The sequence below is a fragment of the Acomys russatus genome, chromosome 19, assembly GCF_903995435.1.
Source record: "Acomys russatus chromosome 19, mAcoRus1.1, whole genome shotgun sequence".
NCBI classification, from domain to species: domain Eukaryota; kingdom Metazoa; phylum Chordata; class Mammalia; order Rodentia; family Muridae; genus Acomys; species Acomys russatus.
This window is the reverse complement of record NC_067155.1, coordinates 64736324-64750202: the sequence shown is the minus strand read 5'-3', so window position 1 is coordinate 64750202 and position 13879 is coordinate 64736324. Positions and strand designations below refer to the sequence as shown.

The following is a 13879-nucleotide window of genomic DNA, read 5'->3' as shown; positions in this document are numbered from 1 at the left end:
AGGCAGGCACAGTGGAGGGAGAGGCCAGCTCAGCGAGGCCAGCCTCCCTGCCCTTGTCCATGTGGAAGCTGTAATTTGGAAAGCCCTCCTTTGGTTCTCTGTGGGCCGGTGGAGGATAAGGACACAGCAGCAGCTGGCTGGAGACCAGATCGCTTTGCCATAACCAGCGGGCGGCTTCTTTCACAAATCATTGCCACCCTGGGCAGCCAACATCATCCCAACTGCTCCTTGCTCACTGCCCAGACCTTTAGGCCAGAGAAAGAGAGATACCTTCCCGCTGCCACCGCCTTGTTGCCTGGCCACAGCGCCTTAGGTGTTACTCCCAAAGCGTGACACACAAGTGCTGCTCACTGTGTTCCGAGACAGTCTTACGTTGTCCAGGCTGGCCTTGAACTCACAGCACTCCTGCCTATGCCTCTCAAGTGCTGGCATGGCACGCATGTGCTCCTATGGCCCGCTGTCGTGCTACAACTCTGGGGTGATTTATAATCTGACTTTATTATTTCTTTAAACGGGGGAGGGCAAAGACTTTCGATTTTAAAACAAGAAAGCAAGGCTCAGATACATTACATATCTGTCTGTCTGTCTGTCTGTGTGTGTGTCTCCAGGACACTCAACGGAGTCGGGTGGAGATACCCCTGTAAACAGACCTTTGACTTTGCCTAAAGCTGCGTGCGTTTCTGCAGCAGGACACTTTCCTGACGCCTGGCTTTCTGGAGAATGGGGTCCAGCTGGCCCTGCAGGAGGGCAGAGGTAGCAGAGAGGCCTTGGTTTTGGCGGGTAGAGAGAGCTAAGGGGGGCTTGCTGCCCTCGGCAGGCAGCCTTCTCTGAAGACCTTTCATTCTTTCTTCCTCTTACCTCCCAACCAGCAAGTGATCACTAGGCATCTAAAAACAGCTGCAGCAGGGCCCAGCGGCTGTTGGGGGCCACTGGCTGCACAGGCGTCATCAGGAGAAACGGCTGGAACAGGGCCAGGCAGCACTCACACTCAGTGACTCTTGGCTGGGCGGATCCTTTGACCCACTTTAGGGAGGACAAAGGTAGCATATGATTCATTTTGTCCAAGGATGCCTGAGACCATGAAGCCAGAAGAGGTAGGTTAGGAGGGCTGGCTAGAAGTGGATACTTAGCTGCATTGTCCCCTGTTCCCACCATTAAGGGGCCTGCCACGCTGAAGGGGCATTTCAGGGGAAGTTCAGTTCTCCAACCCTGCCCGGGTCAGAGGGCTCTTTCCCAGCTCCATGACTGAACATCACCCCAGAAATATCACCCGTCTCGTGGGATTAGCTTGCTCACTGCTCCCTTGCACACCCTGCCAGTTTGTCTGTCCAGCACAGCACTGCGGGGCAGAACAAAGCCCCACTGCTTGCACGTCACGATGCTTTCACCGTGGTTGTTGCTCCCATTTATGCCCAACACTTGGTGTCTTCACCAGTTTGGGGGCAACCTCAGCAGTACATGGGGGTGCTTAAAGTTTTTATTTGTTAATTTAGTGTGGATAAAATGGTTCTTCGGGGTTGGTTTGCTTTGCATTTCTTTGATTATTAAAGGAAATTAGTGCCGCCCGCGTTCCTCTCTGTGTCTCTTTGGTTGGGCCATCTGCTGACATTTATTACTCTTTGCTTATTTGAGAAAACTGGGATCTTGATATTTTTCTCTTTTTAAGCCAAACTGAATTTTATAACAATTTTTCACAGCAGCTGTTACAATTTTTCATATGTATTTCACATGTTTTCTAGTGTGTTGTGTTTGCCCTTTAATTTTGTGTGTTTATCTGTAAAATATTCTCATTTTTATCATCAGATCTGCCAGGATTTCCTGGTGGTTGGAAATCCGGGAAGTACCCCCTCTGCTGCACTGAGGAAGGAGTGTGTGACCCTGCCTCCTGTCAGGCTAAAGCCTCTGACTCAGGATTGCAGTCACCTGAGGTGGAGCTGAGAGTCGCACTTTCTCTAACCTTCTGTCCCCTTCCCCTTCTTCACAGGGATCATCCACCAGATGAAGGGGGATTACGACGCGGCCCTGAAGCTCCACAAGACCCACCTGTGCATCGCGCAGGAGCTGAGTGACTACGCAGCCCAAGGCCGTGCCTACGGGAACATGGGCAACGCCTACAACGCCCTGGGCATGCACGAGCAGGCTGTCAAGTACCACCGCCAAGAGCTGCAGATCTCCATGGAGGTAAACGACCGAGCCTCTCAGGCCTCAACGCACGGGAACCTGGCCGTCGCCTACCAGGCCCTGGGAGCTCATGACCGGGCGCTGCAGCATTACCAGAACCACCTGAACATCGCCCGGGAGCTGCGAGACATCCAGAGCGAGGCCCGGGCACTCAGCAACCTGGGGAACTTCCACTGCTCACGAGGGGAGTACGTCCAGGCTGCGCCCTACTACGAGGGGTACCTCCGCCTCGCCCCTGACCTCCAGGACATGGAGGGAGAAGGGAAGGTCTGCCACAACCTCGGCTACGCCCACTACTGCCTCGGAAACTACCAGGAGGCTGTCAGGTACTATGAACAGGACCTCGCCCTGGCCAAAGACCTTCACGACAAGCTGAGCCAAGCAAAAGCCTACTGCAACCTGGGCCTGGCCTTCAAGGCCCTGCTGAACTTCGCCAAGGCCGAGGAGTGCCAGAAGTACCTTCTGTCCCTCGCCCAGTCCCTGGACAATTCCCAGGCTAAGTTTCGAGCCCTGGGGAACCTGGGTGATATATTCGTCTGTAAAAAGGACGTAAACGGCGCAATAAAGTTCTACGAGCAGCAGCTGGGCTTGGCTCACCACGTGAAAGACAGGCGGCTGGCGGCCGGCGCCTACGCGGCCCTGGGCACCGCATACCGAATGCTCCAGAAGCACGACAAAGCCTTGGGTTACCACACACAGGAACTGGAGGTCTATCAGGAGCTGAGCGACTTGCCGGGTGAGTGCCGGGCTCACGGGCACTTGGCGGCTGTCTACATGGCCCTCGGGAAATACACCATGGCCTTCAAGTGCTACCAGGAGCAGCTGGAGCTGGGCCGCAAGCTGAAGGAACCGAGCCTGGAGGCCCAGGCGTACGGCAACATGGGCATCACGAAGATGAACATGAGTGTGGTGGAGGAGGCCATCGGCTACTTCGAGCAGCAGCTGGCCATGCTGCAGCAGCTCAGCGGCAACGAGGCCGTGCTGGACAGGGGGCGGGCCTACGGCAACCTGGGGGACTGCTACGAGGCCCTGGGGGACCACGAGGAAGCCATCAAGCACTATGAGCAATACCTGTCTGTCGCCCAGAGCCTGGGCCGCATGCAAGACCAAGCCAAGGCCTACCGGGGTCTGGGAAATGGGCACAGGTAACATGGGCGGAGAGCGGGGGGGGGGGGGCGGGGCTAGGCAAGCCTGTGGGGACGAGCCGCAGTGGCAAGGGCAGCTGCAAGCAACAGAGCACCGTCCCCGCACCTCTTATATGACTCTTCAACAACTCATTGAATCAAGTGGGTAACAATGTGGCTGCCGGGTATGGGACCCCAAACCCACAGAGGGTGGGTCAGTACCTGAGGTTACACAGCCTCAGAGGGCCAGGTGAGAGTCAGGCCAGGCCTCAGACGTCACGTGTAGTCACGTGATCAAGACGAAGGCGTGCACAGGGACGGGAAGCTGCCCTGTGAGCGCCCCCCCACATCTTAGGATTGGGTTTATTAGTACAGCAGTTGGTAGCCACCGGTTGCTCAGCCCCATCTGGTGACAGAGGGACAGGAAGCTGGTCCTGAGCACCAAGCCTTGCTCACTCTGGGCACCCGCATAGCCGGCCAAACAGCACCACAGTGCTGTACGAAACACATGGCCATCTGCTGTGGGACGGGGGACACCGAGGCTCACGCAGTGACATCCACATGCCCAGACAACTGGCTCCATCTGCCACCAAACCCCATGTTCCTTCTGCTCTGGTCACGTTGCCTCTGAGCAGCATACAAAAGGGGCTCTGTCAGCCGAGGGGTGCTCCCCTCTGAGGGGGAAACCGAAGAAAGTGCCTGTGTGGACAGACAGGGGCTCCCTGAGGAGCAGGGGATCAGGGCTCCTGGAGTGCAAGAATAGGTCAGACTAAATCGTCACCCGCAGACTGCTCCAGAAAACTCAGGGCGAGCGATTTACAGCTCTTGGAAAGTGATTTCAAAAGCGCCGTCTGAGCAGTGGTGGAAGCTGGGAGGCCCAGGCCCGGACCTTGCTATCACTGTGCCTATTAATATATTTTATGTTTCCCTGGGGGGGGGGGGTGTGCATCCCGCTGACTTGCAGGCTCTCGGGGAAGGTCACTAAGGGATGACTTTTGAATCGCTTTCCAGATTATGAAATTCCTCCGCATCTCACTCTAAGGGCACATGATAGATTTTAGCCAGGGAAGGAGTTAAGAGCTCCCACAGTAAGTGACAGTGACGAATGCTCTTCATTTCCTCAGGGGCTTTAGCATGTCTGCACCTGCATGGAATGATCTCCTTGCTTCTCTGTCTGCCTCCCTGCAGGGCAACAGGGAGCCTGCAGCAGGCCCTTGTGTGCTTCGAGAAGAGGCTTGTGGTGGCTCACGAGCTCGGGGAGGCCTCCAATAAAGCTCAGGCCTACGGAGAGCTGGGAAGTCTCCACAGCCAACTGGGCAACTATGAACAGGCCATTTCCTGCCTTGAGCGCCAGCTGAACATCGCCAGGGACATGAAGGACCGAGCCTTGGAGAGCGACGCCGCCTGTGGCCTGGGTGGCGTCTACCAGCAGATGGGGGAGTATGACACGGCCCTGCAGTACCACCAGCTGGATCTGCAGATTGCCGAGGAGACAGACAACCCCACGTGCCAGGGCCGGGCCTACGGGAACCTGGGCCTCACCTACGAGTCCCTAGGCACCTTCGAGAGGGCCGTGGTCTATCAAGAGCAGCACCTCAGCATCGCGGCGCAGATGAATGACCTGGTGGCCAAGACAGCGTCCTACAGCAGCCTGGGCAGGACTCACCATGCCCTGCAGAACTACTCCCAGGCAGTCATGTACCTACAGGAAGGTAGGCGGAAGGCCCTACGAGGGGAGACACAGCCACTGCTAGAGCGAGGGTCTCTCAGGCCACGCCGTGCCCGCCAGGTGTTCCCCTTTCCTGCGCCAGCTCTCTGGACCCCAACTGCCTCCCTCCCTGTCTCAGATTTGGTACCTGCCCCTAGCCTGCTGCCCGAACAGCTGATAACCGCTTGCTTGCAGGGCAGCGACTGGACACATGACACACCCTCACCGATCGAATCCTTAAGATGTGGGGGTATAAATCATGAGTCTGCCGCAGAAACAAGTCCAACTTCCCCAAGCCATAGTGACCTTCCAGAAGGCACCTAAGCATCACTGCCTACAGTTCTCAGCTCAGGCGGGGCAGCTACCAGCCCATCGTGTCTACCTGGGGTCTGGCCAGGTTCTTCCTGCTGTTTGCACAAACTGACGTCAGGCAGCAGGCCTGGATATCGGGCACTTCAGTCAGTTACCTGAGGCGATGGGGCCTCACACATGTCCTTCCTTCATGAGCGGGGATCTCACAGCAAAGGGGTTACGCTCAGAGGTGCACAGGGTCACTGGGGGGAGGGGGAGGGGGAGGGAGTGTACTTGCTAGTGAATGGCTTAGCTCCAGCTTTCAGGCAGTGACACCTTTGTGGGGGCTTCCGCCTGCAGTCCCTTTGGCCAGATCTTAGTTCTCACAGCAAAGCTCAGAGGTGCCTGGTTTACTGCCTTTTTATTTGACAGTGGTGGGGGTCACGTGTTAGCACGTGTCACATACTATTCCTACCACTGAGCTGAACCCCCAGTCCGAACATTGCTCCTTTATCTCCACTTCTGCAGCTGTGTGACCACAGCCTGAAGGAGTGTGGCGGTTAGACCCTGACTGTTAGATCATTTCGTTGCAGAGCAGGCTCAGCCCCCGACTACAGTTGCTGCTGACCTCACAGACAGTGCAGGGTTGGGGCAGCTGTACCCTGTTGGTCTCAAGCACCAGGGGGTGTCCCTAGAGTGGGCAGCAAGAGGCTGAGAACAGCTGGAGGCTGGCAGTGGCACTGCACAGCAGCACACACCTAGTGGGGAAGACCTGATGACGAAGCCACTGTCCCACCCCACTGTGGCTCCACTGTGCAGATGGGGCTCGGTACCTGTGAGAAACGGGCCCCTGGCGCTGCTGAATTCTCCTAACAGTCCAGTGCCTAGGGTGGCTCTCAGTTGGATTGAGAGACCCAGCACCCGGGGGTGGCTTCAATTTGATGTGTGAGACCCAGCGCCCGGGGGTGGCTTTCAGTTGGACGTGTGAGACCCAGCGCCCGGGGGTGGCTTTCAGTTGGACGTGTGAGACCCAGCGCCCGGGGGTGGCTTTCAGTTGGACGTGTGAGACCCAGCGCCCGGCACTTGCAACAGGCGTGCTATTGTTGACTCCCTTTTGAAATACCGCTTCTGTGCAGCAGCTGGCGGTGCTGGGACACTGTCACATAATTTTGCATTTGTGGAAAACTCCACAGTTCTTTTTTGTTGTCTCTTGTGGTTAATCTTATAGAGACCTAAAAACTCTTATTTGTGGACTCCGCATGATGTGTGTTTGGTGGAAAGAGCCTGCGGCCTAATGGGAGCCTCTGCTGAATGCTGAGCAGGCTAGGGTGCCTGCCGCGTGCGGAGCAGGGCATCCTGCAGACTCTCGCAGCAGAGGGGCAGTTCAGCTGGAAGTCAGCCCAGCTTCTGTCCCCTGCCTGCCCTGAGCAGTGGGGCCCTGAGCAGTGGGGCCATGTGCAGTGGGGCCCTGAGCAGTGGGGCCATGTGCAGTGGGGCCCTGTGCAGTGGGGCCCTGAGCAGTGGGGCCCTGAGCAGTGGGGCCCTGAGCAGTGGGGCCCTGAGCAGTGGGGCCCTGAGCAGTGGGGCCATGTGCAGTGGGGCCCTGTGCAGTGGGGCCCTGAGCAGTGGGGCCCTGAGCAGTGGGGCCCTGTGCAGTGGGGCCCTGTGCAGTGGGGCCCTGTGCAGTGGGGCCCTGAGCAGTGGGGCCCTGAGCAGTGGGGCCCTGAGCAGTGGGGCCATGTGCAGTGGGGCCCTGTGCAGTGGGGCCCTGTGCAGTGGGGCCCTGAGCAGTGGGGCCCTGAGCAGTGGGGCCCTGTGCAGTGGGGCCCTGTGCAGTGGGGCCCTGTGCAGTGGGGCCCTGAGCAGTGGGGCCCTGAGCAGTGGGGCCCTGTGCAGTGGGGCCCTGAGCAGTGGAGCCATGTGCAGTGGGGCCCTGAGCAGTGGGGCCCTGAGCAGTGGGACCTTGTGCAGCAGGGCCCTGTGTGGGTCTGAGTCTGAACAGATCCCAGATGATGTGGTGTGACACTGGCTAACTTTCGTCCAGCTCTTTCTCACTCTGGAAACTAGCAAAGGAAGTACACTCAACCCAGGGACTTTGCCACAGTGCAGGAGAGCCGGCCCTAAGGATGGAGTGGGCGGCTCCTGGGAGGCAGCTCAAGTGACCCTGCCCAGTGGCCTGTGGATACCCTCCTTGCTGGGGACACAGTAGGAACCAGGCAAAGGCTTTCTCTCACAGAGTTTGTCTTCCAAGGGGGAGTTGCCCAAAGAACCATACTTCTGAGACTTACCAGGCATCTGCACTGAAGGGTCAGTGTGGCTGCAGGCCCTTCCAAGGTTAGAACCACAGAGCCATCCTGGTCCTCCCAAGAACTATTGTCCTCCATGGGAATTACTTGCAATTCTTCTATTGCCCAAAAAAAGTGGGCATGATTGAACTCAGTGCTGTTTCTGAGCCCCCTGAGTCACGTGTTTTGAAATGCATCCTGAATTAAGAGGCAGGACCCAGAGGGTCCCTATTCATAGCAGCTGCTCTGCTGACTCAGGAGTCACATGGGCTCAGAGTGCCTGGTGCTGGCTTCCTGCCCTGACTTAGATGAGAGCTAAACCCTGGCCACAGCTGAGCTGTGGCTCCTGCAGAGGCTCTCACTCTGGGCAGAGAACACTGGAGTACAGGCAGAGTGACCTATATGAGGAGACGTGGTGGTCAGACTTAGTCCCCACAAAGCCCTGAAACTCAGAAGCTTGCCCTGAGCAAGTGACCTGCACTGCAGGTGCCTATGCGAAGACCATTAAAAAAACGAGGACAGTCATTTAAGCCTCCAGGCTCACAGTAGCACTTGCTTTGCAACCCCGCTGAGGCACATCACAGACTCCAGCTTAAAGAAAGAGCAGAGGGGACACAGAGCATGTCAGCTGCTCCAGTCACAGGAGCACGGTCCAGGTGCACACCATTCTGCTTTCAAGAGACCCTCATGAGTTTCTGGCTCATGCTGACTGGATGCTGTGGGGGTTAGGTAGAAAGGCAAGTGGTCCTAGCCTTTGTACCTGGCTGTCAGGAAAAGCTTTTCCCAGACAGAGACTCCAGGAACATGCATGGATCAGCCAGGCGTTTTCATGAGCATAGCTAAGCGTTTTGCATCTGCGAGGGCAGCCAGGTTGAGATTCTCTGGTTTCCTGTTTCGGCCTGCCCTGCCAACAGCTGTCACCTGGCCTCCTCTCCCCAGGGCTAGGCTGGCCCTAGCTATGCATACCCTACAGCTGTATTGGTAACTGTCCGTACATGTGCCTGAAGCAAAGCCACCAGCCGGTCCCCTCTCCTTACGTTTCCCTGTCTGCTTTCAGGTTTAAGGTTAGCTGAACAACTGGGTCGAAGAGAAGACGAGGCAAAAATCCGCCATGGTCTTGGTCTCTCGCTTTGGGCGAGTGGAAACCTAGAGGAAGCTCAGCACCAGGTAAGCACGGCCCTCGCCCAGGAGCGTGGCACTCTCAGAGGTGCCGGCCTCGTCTCCTAGGGTAACACACCAGACTCCCAGCCTGATAGCCCAAGAGCTGCTGTGACGCCCACCCACCTATGGGGCAGAGTTCTCAGTAATTTCTCAGATTCTTGTGTTGTGTGTTGTAGTTAGTGTATCTGTCTGGCCTAGGACACCAAAGGGACTGAAGTGTAATTTAAAGCTGCAAGCACTATGCTGGGCAGAGTCTAAACTGCTACCAATCGATTGGTAAACTAAAATAAACTACTCTAATCCTCTGTCCTCATAACCTACTGTATCCCAAGCACTCGCCAATCTGGTCCTCCCAACTGTCAACCTTGGCTCCTCCTCCTCTCCTGGAAGCCCCACCTTCCACTTCCTGTCCTTCTGCCCAACTGATTGGCTAAACAGCACTTTATTGACAACTGCTACATCCACTCAAGGCGTCCCTCCACAGTTGTGCACTCTTGTAATACAAAACCACAGTAGAGAGGACAGAGAAGGACCCAGTGTGGCTGCTGGGCTCCCCGTCCTGCAGGCCTCTGGTCAGGGCACAGGGTGCAACCTCTCTCCCTTCGCACAGCACGTCCCCGTTGCCACAGTGTGGAAGTGGATGAAGACCACTGTGTTGTTGCACTGGCTCTTCATGCAGCAGAGATGCATGCTTCAAACTCACCCCATGGCCATTTGAGTGATTGCTGGGAACAGTGTCCCAGGCAGAGGGGATCCCTCTATGAGCAGAGTGAGGCCTCTGTCCAGAGGAGCAGCCTGGGCACATGCTGGCACTGGGTCTGTGCTGCAGCATGCTGGGACGTGCTATAGCCTGCTGGGACATGCTGCAGCATGCTGGGACATGCCCTTAGGGGTGCTAAGCTGTGTGCTTAATAGGACTGAAAACGTGCTCCCCTGCCCCACCCCACCCCACACAGGTAAGAGCACTTGCTGCCCTTGCAGAGGATTTGAGTTCAGTTCCCAGCACCCACATCCAGCAGCTCACAAGCACCTGTAACTCCAGCTCCAGGGCGCCTAACATCCTCTTCTGCCCTCCATGGTTACCTGCAGGCCTGTGTGCAAGTGGGTGCCCACACACACACCAATAAAAATTAAAAATCCTTTTTTAAAGTATTAAAGTCAACTTAAAGGATTAATGCTGTGATTTCCTATGAATAAGAATCAAAGTTGATATTAACTCAGCAATGTACAGTTTTGAAAAGACTCCCTAAATTATTCCTCAAACTCCTCCAGTAAGATGGTGACAGCTGTATCAACAGACTGTCCTGGCAGAGTCTGACAGCAGTGGGTGGCAGGGTCGGGAGCATCTTCTCCTGCTCTAGCTAGGGTGCTGCTGGCTCTGTGCTTCCAGCTCATATAAATGTGGAACAGCAGGGACAGGGTCTCCAAGGGACATGTCAGCTGTCTGGTCCTCAAGGTGCCCGTGTGAGTGAATCAGCTCTGTGACACTGGGCCACCCACGGTCCCATTCCCCAGCCTGGTGGTACCCCCTCAGCGTACCCAAGACCTGAGGGGGACAGTTGTTCTTGTCTGGTGACAAGAATGGTGACTGATCATTGTTTTAATCAAAACCAGCTCCTGTCTGTGTTGGTGACTGATTTTTAAGGCGTCCCTCAGACCACAAGTCCCTAAGCCTGACTTCCATATTCCCTCATCTGTCGGAGATAGTCATGTGGACTGTCGTCACTGTGGCTGAGCCACAGCAAGGACCTGCCTGGCAGTCACCCTTTAAACTCCTTTAAAAGGTGCTTTCAGGTTGTACCCCAGGTGTGAACCAAAACCTGTCTCGAGTCTGTGAACCACTGGGCGTTGCTGTGGATGGTGGGTGACAGCCTGTCCCTTGCAGCTTTACAGGGCGTCGGCCTTATTTGAGACGATCCGGCATGAGGCACAGCTGAGCACGGACTACAAGCTCTCTCTCTTCGACCTGCAGACATCATCCTACCAGGCCTTGCAGCGGGTGCTCGTCAGCCTAGGTGAGAACAGCTGCTGTCCCGTGTGCGCGCACCAAGCCCACGGGTCCACGTGGCTCAGTAAGGAAAGATGACTGGCTGTTGGTGCGGACTATGAAGCCACGCCCAGTGATTAAACTGTCACTCCCTTATTCAGCAAAGACTGCATGGCAGTAGGTGCGGGTGCCAGCCCTGGTGAGTCCAGCGAGCACACTCGGCCTATCTCCACCAGCTGCCCTGCACGTAGGTGGATGAGCCCAGGGACATGGCTGGCTTAATTGGCAAGAGAGCAGTTCAAGTGCTGAGAAAGCAGAGCAAGGTCCCGCCACAGGCTCCGGCACCAGGTGGTGTCCCCTCCGCCTCGCTTCCAGGGCTGAGATGATTCTGGCCTGTTTCCTTAGCCATGCACTCTTGCTGCCTGTTGCTTGCACTCTGTGGGCCTATGTCCTGGGCTGTGTCACACAGGCAGGGCTCTCCCCACCTCCACCCCCAGCCTGTGAACTGTAGGGTGCCAGGACAGTCCATCCACACTGCCCTGGGCTTCAGTGGGCGCAGTGTCCCCTTCCTGGTTCGTCCATCGCCTGCCACTTCCAGAAAGACATTTGTGTGAGTCTCTATGACAAGACGCCTGACAAAGCAAGTTACAGACAGACGCTTTATTTGTGTTGGTCGTCTTAGGGTATGGTCCACCACGGGAGAAAAGGCAAGAGTGAGAGGGGAGGCCGCTGGCCGCGTCACAGCTCAGTCATAAAGCAGAAAACACAAGTGCTGGCACCCAGGTGGCTCCCCTTCGTGTGTTAAGAGAAAAACCCTTCCAGATCCATCAGAGCTGTCCCCTAGGAGGGCCCCAAACCGGTCAAGGTGGCAGTACAGAGGGACATCACAGTGTTTGTGGAAACTAGCAAAAGGCTTTGAGTCGGGTGCTTGAGGCTTTTCTGCCACCTGTCCTCCCTGTGCGTCTAGGGCTCGGGTTTCCCCTTGGAAAACAGAATGCGCTCTTGCCTGGGATCGTAATTTATTGCCCATTATGATCACACTGCTAAATCCGTCCAGTGCTTTGGGGCTAATTTTCCAGTGTGCACAGAAATTGTCCCTGCTGTTCCAGTTAATAACTTAACAGAGGAAAGGGATGTTTGCATGCACCCGCAACAAGCCGCTCTTCCTAAGGCTGCCTGAACAACAGTGTGTGCTCACACATGTATGTGTGTATGTGTGAGTGCTCGTGTGTGTGTCTGTGCAAGTGCATGTGTGAGTGTCTGTCTCTGCAAGTGCACATGTACATGTGTGAGTGCTTGTGTGTGTGTCTGTGCAAGTGCGTGTGTGTGCATGCGTGAGTGTGCATGTGCGGTGAAGCCACCTTGAAGAGCCACTGGGGCAGTGGCTTGAGCTCCCTTCGGGGTCGTCAGCCCCTGCTCTGGCAATAGTCCCATGCTGGTGTTTATCCTGAAGTCGCTCCTCTGTGTGGGTTCCTCACTGGGGGGCCTGTGGCTCCATGTTGCTATGTTTCACACTGATGCTTCAGCTTCCTGGCAGCAGTGACAGGCGTGCACAGGCTCTTGTAGGAGCTGCCGCTAGAATATAGACAGAACAGCTGCAGGAAAGCCTGCAGGAGAAGCAGCTTAAAATGTACAGGGAGCTCAGAGGCTCCAGCCCTTTAACCGTGGGATGACGGAGCACAGCATGGAGGGGACTCCCAGCTGTACCGGTGGCAGCAACGCCATGCTGGAGGAGCCGACGCTGGTGCAGAGGCTGCAGTCTCCTTCCCCAGATCAGGCGCACACTCAGCTGCCCTCCCTGAGCGAGCACACCTGTCCCTGTCTCCTAGGCCACCATGACGAAGCCCTGGCAGTAGCAGAAAGAGGAAGGACGAGGGCGTTTGCTGACCTGCTGGTGGAAAGACAGACGGGACAGCAGGACTCCGACCCCTACTCACCCATCACCATCGAGCAGATCTTGGAGATGGTGAACGCACAGCGGGGACTGGTGCTGTACTACTCCCTGGCCGCAGGCTACCTCTACAGCTGGCTGCTGGCTCCCGGAGCAGGTGAGGGCTCCACTGAGGCACAGGAAGTGAGGGGTGGGGGAGGGGCCTGAGGGGAGGGGCCTGAGGGGGAGGAGCCTGAGGGGAGGGGCCTGAGGGGGAGGAGCCTGAGGGGAGGGGCCTGAGAGGAGGGGCCTGAGGGGAGGGGCCTGAGGGGAGGGGCCTGAGGGGAGGGGCCTGAGGGGAGGGGCCTGAGAGGAGGGGCCTGAGGGGGTGCCATCACACAGGTCAGATGAAAGAACAGCTTAGCTGCAGTGGATAGCCCAAGGGGTGTGGTCCCTTGCCACTGGACGCGGACACATCCGTCGTGGAAGGCTGAGAGAAGGGCTAGTGTGGCAGTCTATTTACTGGCTGCTGTTCATCAGCTACGGCCAAACACCACACACTGATGTGCTCTTTCTTCATGTGACTTGACCATTGTGACCACTTTTAACGTTGCATACCACAGTGGCGATGACTCTCACGGATTATAAGTAAGTCGTAGGCTTGAATTTCTGAGTCTAACAGAGTCAATTTGACTTTTTTTTTTTAACTAGTCCTGTTGAAATCTGTTTTAGAAGTAAAATTCCTCTTTGATTAAATCAGCACTAAACATGCAGGATGTAATAGTTTCATTGAAAACAAAACTATTACTTGGCCGTGGGGCCACATTTTTTGCATAGTAAAATGCTGGTGGCTTTACCACGACAGGGGCGTACCACGTCCAATAAGAGCTTATTGACTGGAGAATCGAGTCTTATAACTGGGCTTCTTGCATGTCTGTAAAAAGTTCAGTTGCCAAGCAGGAGTGACAGGCCCTTCTCTGCATGTGCCCACAGTAAAGGTGACTACGTGACTGACGTGACCCGTGTCAGGACTGTGGCGTCCGAGCACCTGCATTCGCACGGCCATCTCTCCCTTCCCAGCAGCCGTGCTCACCGGGGCTTCCCACAAACAGCGTCCTCTCTTACAGCCCTCGCCTCTTCATGCTGGGTTTTTAGTTGGGTTTTCCTGGTGACCTAATGAATGATGCCTGCATCTCTGCCCCCAAGAGGGCCTTGACCCCTGTGGACAGGGTTGACAGTTGACAAGTGTCAAGGGCCTCTCTGTGGCGGCTA

At 56.2% G+C, this 13879-nt stretch overlaps 1 protein-coding gene across 1 annotated transcript in view; it reads left to right on the top strand.

Annotated features, from left to right (window-relative positions):
- The first annotated feature begins 1987 nt into the window (after positions 1 to 1987).
- The window catches only part of Ttc28 (tetratricopeptide repeat domain 28), a 63558-nt gene continuing 51666 nt past the window's right edge, over positions 1988 to 13879 (top strand). Inside the window, exons 1-5 of the mRNA XM_051161744.1 lie at positions 1988 to 3326; positions 4494 to 5017; positions 8647 to 8756; positions 10636 to 10765; positions 12567 to 12785. Coding sequence (XP_051017701.1) covers positions 1999 to 3326; positions 4494 to 5017; positions 8647 to 8756; positions 10636 to 10765; positions 12567 to 12785 — 2311 coding nt within the window. The 5' untranslated portion in view covers positions 1988 to 1998. The remainder of the gene's footprint in view (positions 3327 to 4493; positions 5018 to 8646; positions 8757 to 10635; positions 10766 to 12566; positions 12786 to 13879) is intronic.